The 9,945-nt window shown below is 34.5% G+C and overlaps 1 protein-coding gene across 1 annotated transcript; it reads right to left on the bottom strand.

Annotated features, from left to right (window-relative positions):
• Window positions 1-3,598: 3,598 nt before the first annotated feature.
• LOC138384098 (olfactory receptor 52A1-like) lies at window positions 3,599-4,549 on the bottom strand. The gene has a single exon (XM_069469368.1). It carries the CDS (start codon window positions 4,547-4,549, stop codon window positions 3,599-3,601), a length of 951 nt encoding a protein of 316 aa, XP_069325469.1.
• Window positions 4,550-9,945: the final 5,396 nt, after the last annotated feature.

Raw genomic sequence — 9,945 nt, 5'->3', positions numbered from 1 at the left:
TTTTAGTTGGATCAATACAAGAATAAATCTGAATTCAAGAGATGATGAAAATAACTGGCTGTTCTCACTCACATAACCTGAAGTGCATTCATCATCTGCAAGTTCTGTTATTTACCAGAGGACTGTAAATTCCAAAATTTCTAACTCAAAAAGTTGTTTCAGCTTTCTCATTTAGTAAATATTGGAGAAGAGATCATCAGTCTTCCTCTAAACATGTGTCTTTTGGAGGATAATTACAACTAGAGAGTGAACAGTCTAAGAAAGGGGGAAAGGATAAGTAGGCACTATAGGAAAAAATAAAAAGAAGAGTCTCTAGATAACAAATGCTGAATAGCACATACCTAGCAGTTTCAAACCATTTTGATCCATGTATGTGGCTGTGATATCATGCTGTTTCTGTAGTGGGATCAAATTGAGGGCTTATTATTTGTCTAGATAAAGGAGTGGACTAATAATACATAAATTTTAAAATGTAGTCTTAAGAAGTACTGAACGCCCTAAAAACAAAGAAAGAAACATGAAATCTCTAATTTTGGTGTCATGGCTGCTCTGTTTTCTAGATAAATTTTGATAAAAATGGAGTGTACTTTATAAAATAAGCCAATATTTTGGAGTCTATTGACTGCCAAAATTGACAGCATGAATTCCAATTTCATATTTAGTAGTCAAAATAACCAAGTTACCAGGCTATTATGTGCATTATGTCTGTTTCATTGATTAGGTGAAGTACCATGGACTTCTTCAAAGGAAAGTTAATTTTCACTAGTTTTGCAGCCCGGTCATCCATTTCTCATATTCTTATTATAGTCTAAGATCTATGGGCTTTTTGTGTTTTTGATCTCTAAAAATTGTTTTTGGCATACTTGTGCTCTGAAACTTTTCACCACTCCTTGTTTATCAGCCTTAGGATTTCACATGTTTAGTCAAACAAAGGCCAACATTTCTGGTGTCACCAGTACTCAGTTCAGAATTCAAATCTGGTTATAGTGTAAAGTTTTCTATTTTGAAGAACTTCACATATTTGTCATCTTTTCCTTGACTAGGGAACTCTGGATCACAAGTAATTTGAAGGCTACATTAATGAGATTTATTTAGAAATATTAGGTTTGAGATTCATGTAGAATATTAAATAGCATATATCTTGTAGGAGAAAAGTCTCAGCTAAGGTGAATATCCAAGTGTCTTCAACATGTAGGTAAAAATGAGGTCTATTATGAGTGAACTCACTAAAAGTGCAATTGCGCAATAAAAAAAAAAATACAGAGAATCTGAAAAGTGCTGAAATGTGTGCAGCCATGCCCCATCCATCTTTTTGAAGTGTCTCAGTTTTAAATATTTTGTATCAAGGATTGAGACTATGGTGACTCTAAGATATTGTTTGGAAGTTCAGAATGCTATGTTCCTGGTCAACATTTTTGCCTAAACAGCCTTCTCAATTCTGACATAGCTTTCCTTTCCCACTGCATCTGCCCATTTAATTGCAGATCATGGTGCTTCAAATATATGAGTTTTCATTACAAAGAAAAAAACCATTTCTCCTAAGAAAAGAATAAAAGCAGAATGCACCAGAAGCATGAAAAGATATTTATGGTTTTTCTTCTTTGTTTGTTTGTTTTGTTTTCTCAGAAAAACCAGACTAGATATGGTATTTCACCTTTTGACGCCTCTTTTATTTAAAGGTTGATTATAGGTTATTTAAAGGTTTTATTTAAAGTTTGATTAAAATCTAAATGAGTGTTTATAGTAATAGTAAATCAGTTTCAACTTTCAAAGCACAGTTACATATTTTTATAGCGAAGTTCTTTTGAAACCACAGAAAGCTCTGCCTATGTTTCAGTTAACTATACATCTGCGTTACATTTGTCAAGACATTCTCGGTTTCCTCTTCTTGTCCCATTAAATTATTAATAGTGCCCCTTTCAACATTTTTTACATAAAATGTAAATGTGTTACCACTGTAAGAAGGACATCAATGACTCAAGTTATGTTTTTAACAATTTTAGACCATCACATTTTATATGTAAATTTGTAAGTTTGTATGTTTGTATGTATTCATTTTTTTGATATGTAAATACAGTTGATAAGTTTGGACAAATGCAGGATATGTATAGTCTATAACCAAATAACCATATAGAACATTCCCCATTACCCCCAGAAAGTCTCCATTTCGTCTCTTGAAAGTGAACTGGTAGGTCAATGTATATTTTATGCAATAAGAGTCGTTATTTTGTTTCATTATCTTATTCCCAATTTTTGCTTATTAATTTACAGTTCTGATTTAAAATTATACAGTCTTTTATTTGTACCTATTTCATCTCATTGCTCTAGTACTCTGCAAAATGCTAGATGCCTGTCTTACTCTATAACAGTAGATAAATTAACAGTAGATAAATAGATGAGAGATAATTAATATTAATAAGAACATTGCAATAACTGCAGAATAAATATTTTTAAGTAGACATGAAAATATTAACAGAAGTTACCATATGATTCAAACTATGTTCTGTGGCTATAATGTGATTAAATCAGATAGAAATAAGAAAATGGTATCTAGAAAAATTCCCAATATTTTGAAATTAAGCCCAAAACTGCCAACAATCCAATGTATCAAGTATGAAGTAACAAGGAAGACTAGAATATACTGTGAATGCAATGAATATATAACATATTAAAATTTATAGGAGGTAGGTAAAGCAGTGCTTAGTGGGGAATTTATAACATTAATTCCTTATTTTAGAAAGCAAGAAAGATATCAGCTAAATAATTTATTCTATCGTAGGAGTAGAAAAGGACAACTGAAATAACCAAAAGCAAACAAAAAGCAGAAAACACTAAAACTAAAAACAGAAATAAAAAAGAATATAGGGAAAGACAATTAGACCAATTTATTTATGTTCAATTTTCTCTTTGTTTCCTTACTTATTGAGGTAGAAACAGACCATTGATTTGTTAATATATATAAAAGCAACAGGACAAACCACTAAATAATGGACATTTATTTCAAGGACACACAAAATAAACTTATAGTGGGCCAAAAAGTGAACCTTAGTACATTTCAAGTATTTATAATTTCTAAAACTATTCCCTGATTGCAATGAAATTAAATTAGAATTCAATAGTTTATCAAGAATCCTTAAATATGTGGAAATCAAGCAGCATATATCTCAATATGTCAAGAATTAACACAGGAGTCACAGTGAATATTGGTCTTATTTTAATTGAATAAGAATGAAAATACAGAATGTCAAAATGTGTACTGCAGAAAAATTAAGATACAAATGCATATATTACAAAAGAAAGAGTTTAAAATACAATAAACAAATCTTTCTTATCAAGAAGTAAAAAGAACTGCAAATTAAACACACAAAAAAAGAAGAGAAATGATAAAGATTGAATTAGAAGCCAAATACATTAGCAGTAGACAGGTAATATCAGTCTTAACCTGAATACTTTATAAGCCTAGATGTAGTTTTGAAAATAAATGCCTTTAAGATCCAGGATGATGATGTGAAACACCAAAGATGAGCACACAGGGTCCAAATTGTCACCATCTCTAAGAAATATAAAAGCATCCTCTACATGGCCATCATTTTCTAGATCATTGCTGAGATCCATGATTCAGAAGAAAAATCTTAGCTACACGGTTACAAATCACCTTATTTTTTACACCATAGACAATAGGATTCAGCGCAGGTGGCACAAGGAGGTAGATGGTAGACAAAAGAATGTGGGTAGAGGGGGCAACGTGTCCAAAACGGTGGCTGAGAAAAGAGAAAAAGGCAAGAATATAGAACTCCAGGAAGACAAAAATATGAGCTGTGCATGTGTTAAATGCTTTTAGCCGTGCCTCCTTTTGCTGTAGGCGAAAAACAGCTTGGAAAATCAGAACATAGGATATGATGATAGAAATCATGTCAAATCCAAGAACTGTAAAGCCTACAAAAAGACCACATGTCTTATTGACTAGAATGTCTTCTGCAGCCAGCTTGACCACAGCCACGTGCTCACAGTAAGAGTGGGCAACAAGGATGGAATGGAAAACATGCAGTCTTTTGATTAGAATGGTTAATAGACCAACCACCACTATAGCTCGAATTGCCACCACCACTATCATGCGACCCACGATGGAAGGAGTGAGGATGGCTGTGTGCCTCAAAGGATCACAGATGGCAATGTAGCGGTCGAAGGCCATGGCCAACAGAACGCCAGACTCCATGCCCTGCAAGGTATGGATGAAAAACAGCTGGGCTAGACAGGCATCAAAGGCCATGGAGCAAGATCTGAACCAAAAGATGGCCAGCATCTTAGGGACAATGGCTGCACAGAGTCCTATGTCAGTGGCTGCCAGCACAGCCAGGAAGATGTACATGGGCTGGTGCAAACTACGTTCTGAAGGGATGATGATTAGTAAGATACTATTTCCCAAAAGAGCCACTAGGCATATGGCAAAAAAAGGAAACCCAATCCAAAACTGCACATGCTCTAGTCCAGGGATGCCAATCAAGGTAACTGTTCTGGGATTCAAATATGACATGTTCATGATTGCCATTGAGGTTGGGATTCTGTCATCTCACCAGTGATTCCGATACCTGAGGAAGAAAACTTGGATGGAAAGTGAAAATGTTTCAGTCCTTACTAACATCCTACGATATTGTGCATTGAGCAAATAAATTCTGTGCTTTGAAGGCGGTTTGGCCAGATTATTCTAAGGTTCTACAATACATGTCAAGGTAGAGAAAGTAAACAATTATATAAAAGCTTTACTAGAGCCATGTAGGAGATAAAAAAGGTGAAATTTTCAGGATTTCTGACTTAACTCTTGTGGAAATGGAAACTTGACACTTAAGAGCACTGATCTTCTGCATCTTCCATGCTCTACACTGGTTTGCCTGAAAAGTCAACATTAGGTGTCTCTTCTTTATCTACTTCCAGAAGCCAGACAATTTCTCCAGACTTAGAAATTCTCCTGGGAGCCTTAATGTCCCACAAGAAATCCCATTTCTGTTGCTCTGTGTGCATTAGTAAGTAATCTTATAGTAAACTTTACTATTAGCCACACTTCTCTTGGTTCCAAGAAATGAAATATTTATCCCTGAGTCATTTTCATTTGTTCTCAAATGGGGTTTAGTAAAGGAGAATTTTAGTTGTCTAATATTAACTCCTTCCTTCATCGAAATACTGAATAATCCACTATTTTTCAGGGCATTAAGCATGGTTCTTGGAGGAGATTTGATGAGTCTAGTCTTCGTTCAGAAACAATCATTGGTTTCTCAGTGAATTACAGACCATTTATGTTTAGGTAGACTTGCTGTGTGGAATAGGAACTGTGGAATACAGAGGCTGTTTTTTTACCAGGGCTTGGAGTATTAAAAAAATAAGAGAAAGAAGAAGAAGGAGAAGAAGGAGAAGAAAAAGTTATCAAATTCAAGAAAAATTAACAATTTAAAATCACATAGTATATAGTCAAAAGCAGAACCTGGCTAGTTTAAATATACTGCAAAGAAGCTGCAATAGCATAAGTGTGTATATTTCGGTATGTTTTTTGCAGAGATTAAAGGTCAGTGTATTACCAGACTCCTTGGGTTCTGGGTAAGATTTCATACCCTTCTTTGTGAAATGGACTCCCTACTTTCTCTTTTAAAAAACTTTACACTATACTATGAGTAATTAACAGTGGTTTGAATCCTGAAGATCCATTGAATGTAATGCCCACCTCTTAATCCCTCTTTAGTTATACAATCTTTCCAGATTTTGATTTATGTTCCTTTTAGGGAGAATCAAATCCATTTAGCAAAACCTTGTTTTCCCCTTTAGTCTCACTTTTATTTATCACCTTCTAATTTTTCAACCATTTCTAATTTTGCTCCAAGCTGTCCATACCTAAACACTGATCCCAATCTTTCCCATAAAGAGATGTTTTCTGTCTGGTCACATCTATACACCCTGAAAAAGGAGCCCCTTTATGAATATCACTGGAAATCTATTTTTCTCTTTCTCTCTGGATGGCAATTTCTAGAAAAGTGTCAGACAACCAACTGTTTAATCTTCTCATGGAGTAAATGTGTTGGAGTTTAGAAAGGATTTGTGGTACCATAATTTTTATATTAAAGAATAAAATATTGACACTGAGATCTCTTTGCTTGTAATGCTGCAACAATACTACTGAGTGGACTGTAGTCAGAATAGCCACAAATATGGGCTAATTCAATAAAAATTGTGAAAAAGAATTTCCTTTGATGCTTACATTTGATATTGGAATATATGGTAGAAGAAATGGTGAAGTATATGGACTATGTTTCCATTTCTTAATATGAGTTTCCAGATACTATAAACACTGAGAGAAAGAGATTTCATAAGCTAAAGCTATCAGTATCTTTTAATCATTCAATAATTGTCTAATAGTCTAAAGGCAAAATGGATATTGTAATTATACTCATGCACTTGATGATGATTCTTTCATCAGATTACTTGCCTAGTGTTCAGAAAGTAGTTAAAATCAAGGGCTTGAAAATCAGAAAGATGGCTGCCTGCTAATCCTGGATCCCTCACTTACCATTCATGGCATCTTGTCCAAGTACCTTACCCATCATTTACTGAGACAAAACAAAAATACAGAGAAGTGAAAACTTCTTGATGTTAGAAATAAAGAAATCTGCATAGAAGAGGAAATTCCTACAGTCAAAGAGCTTTCCTCTGCCATACTGTATTAGCATATTAGAATTTATCATTCTTCCAAGCAGTCACCAAATGATCAGAGTTGAAGTAAGAAGGTTACATTCTGTTTACATACTTTTTTGTGGTTAAAAATGGCATATGATTACTCCTCATTTACAGGCTTCCTGAGTATGTAAAATTTAATGGGGGAAATACATGCATCAGAATTTCCTTAAACCCAAATTCTATAATAGATAACAGGGTCTCAGACTGATGTCTCTTTGCTTTATAAACTAGTCTAACTGCTGTCATGTAAAGGGTCTTCTCATTCCTGCTGACTGAGTGGAAGTATTTGAAGAAAATGTGTGGTAACGGATGATCTCCAGTGGAGGCAAAAGGGCAAAAAGGAGGTTGGAGTGTCCTCTGCCTGGCAGAAAGAAGACTGAGCTGCTGGGTAAATACATCAGATACTAAATCTTTTGAAGACATATGATTCTCCTGTCTATGCCCTACTTATTACATTACTCAACCACCTGCCACATTTCTACAGAGACCATTGGTAGTGTCTATAAGTTATTCTTTTTCATTTTCAATAAATCAGGAAATATTAGAGTTTATTGGAATTGAATTGACTAGAATCTAGAAAGTGTGATTACAATCTTACTTGTGTCATTAATTATTCAGGGACCAGAAGCACATGAGGGTATTACATAATTACCTATGAAAATATTTAACTCCAAATTACATTAATCTAACCCTTCATTATATTTTTATGAAAAATTATAAACACAGGGAAAACATGGACAAAGAAATCATTGAGTGAAGCAAGATTTAGAAACCCCTATTCTATCATTTTTTCCTAAAATAAACTGCCATCACAGCTTTATCCATTCTCAGTTCCCAAGGCCTAGAGGGAGAAACTTACCTGGATAGAGCTGAGGACTGGCCTGGCACGTGCATGGTCTGGTTTTATCAACTTGTTGCCTCCAAATTTCCAGCACATGTAGATATTAATGGAAGAGAGTCACTGGGCTTTCCTTAAAGCCTGGACTGATCACAGAGCGTCATTATCCTGATATCCCTAGAGTGTCATTATCCTTCTCAACCCCAGGCTTCCTTACCAGGAGCAAGTTGGTCTCAAAGCTGGAACACAGAGTCGGAAAGTTCTCTGATTTTTAAAAGAAAGGAGTCTCCCAGGAATGAGAACTAGGAAATATCTAGTCGGGTTTTCATTCAGAGCAAGTTGATTCTGGGATAAGTGAATGTGAGAGATGGAGATTTCTTAAGATGTGGAAACGAAGAATAATTGTCTTTTTTACCCTCTGTCAACTGGCAGGGCCGGTAACTGAAGTAGAAAAGTAGAGCTATTCTGCTTATAAATACAGTACTGCTACTATGACTATGAAAACTACTTAATGACTCTTTCTCCTGTTGCCCAGTATTTTATAGTCACTTTCAATTTTGAATGAGACTTAAGTCCAATTTTTTTAAGGGTAAGATTTTCCAAGTTTCCTCTGTTGATTGAGACATCAGATAATTCATCACTTTCTCCTCTCTTGATAGAGATTGAAACTAACTTCAGTTACTAACCTCAGTAACATTACTGATCTGCTAAAAATCGCCCGATAACAAGTTTTACAAAATATATCCATAATGTGTTTTCCCTGCCAACAATCTGTGGATATGTTAAATACAGGCTGTTCTTCTAACTTCAGAGTTTGAAGAGTTCAATCGTTTTCCATATAAGACCAGAGATTCGCTGATTGCAACATGGACCTGACAAACTACCCTTCTCTAGCAGGTTCCCAGGTAGCAGCATTTTAGATTATAATGACCAAAATGTGGACATAGTTTGCACATAGATATTTTATTTTTCTCAGAGTGTGGCTTAACTGCCTATGCTCACTTTCCAGCCTCATGTGAGAACATGGCTGAGTGGTTTACCTTGTTTTTAGTATTCCTAATTTGTCAGTAGCTGTCCAGGTTCAGAATCACTTGTGCAGCCTCATTATACATAAAAAATGGACATGATTTGTAGAGGAGGGAAGAAAATATTTTCAGGTACTATCAGTTGCCTTCTGTTTTTTTTTTTTTTTGTTTGTTTGTTTGTTTTTTTCTTCCCTTATTCTCATCTCTGTGTCCTCAGGATCTATTTTTCTTTTGTCTTCCTCCTCCTCCTATTTCTTCTCTGTTTCAGTCAGTTCCTCAGGGTCACATTGCATCAGTCTTCTACAATATAATGTGTACTGCTACATTTAATTAATCCCCTCTTACTTATCCTAAATGTACATACACATGTATGTACATGTGTGAATATATTAAAATAATATAATCTCTCTTTTGCCCAGAAATATTCCAGAGATTTTTCCCATTGTACATGATGGCTATGTTCTTGAGATAATAGTTTATGTTCGTGTTTTTTTTCTTTCATACAATATTAGTATGGTTTAATTTGTATCTTTTTTGCTGAAAGTTTCCATGAAAAAAAACAGATATCTACATTATGACCCAGAAATTACACTATTCGGTATTTACTCAAGAGAAACAAGCACATGAATCCACAATAGGATTTGTATAGCAATTTTTATAGCAGCTTTGGTATGCTAGCACTAAAACAAAAACAATCCAAATGTCCATCAAAGTGTAATGAGTCTTAAGTATTTCGTTTGAGAAAATTAACACATGTATACTACTGTGTACCCATCTATCTAAAATAAGATACTGAAAACTTTCCAATATCCCAATATTTCCACAGGGACCTATTTGTGTTATTCTCACATGTTATTCTCGCTTATCCATTGAGAATACTACACTGGAGCTGTTACATATAGAAGCTGCATGTGTAGATTGCTTCTTGGCTCTGAATTACTTTCTTTATGAGCTAATTAAGGTTTTTATGACGTGAGTGAGTGATGGAGATAAGGAAACTAGCTGAATGATCTATGGAAAATTTTAAGGGATAGCAGATTCCCCCTCACAATACCTTCTTAACTTTCAAATGATATAGACTCAAGGGAAGACATATAAATCTTTAATAGAGGGAATGCACATTATTTTATTCTCCATGAATTAAATGAAGAAACCTCTTGCTTATGGGAAACATAGATCTTTTTTAAAGGATATGATGGAAGTGAGGATTATCTCTCATTTTGACCATATTTTATACTCTATGAATATATTGAAGGAACTAAAATATGGATACCTTGTGAATGCCAGACTTAACTACAGGTTGGCATATTCAAGGAGATGATATTACAAAAATTGTATCATGAGTGCTTGTACAAAAAAATG

This window comes from Eulemur rufifrons, chromosome 6, assembly GCF_041146395.1.
Source record: "Eulemur rufifrons isolate Redbay chromosome 6, OSU_ERuf_1, whole genome shotgun sequence".
NCBI lineage: Eukaryota > Metazoa > Chordata > Mammalia > Primates > Lemuridae > Eulemur > Eulemur rufifrons.
Note: the sequence above shows the minus strand (reverse complement) of the source record. Positions and strands in the feature narration are given on the sequence as shown.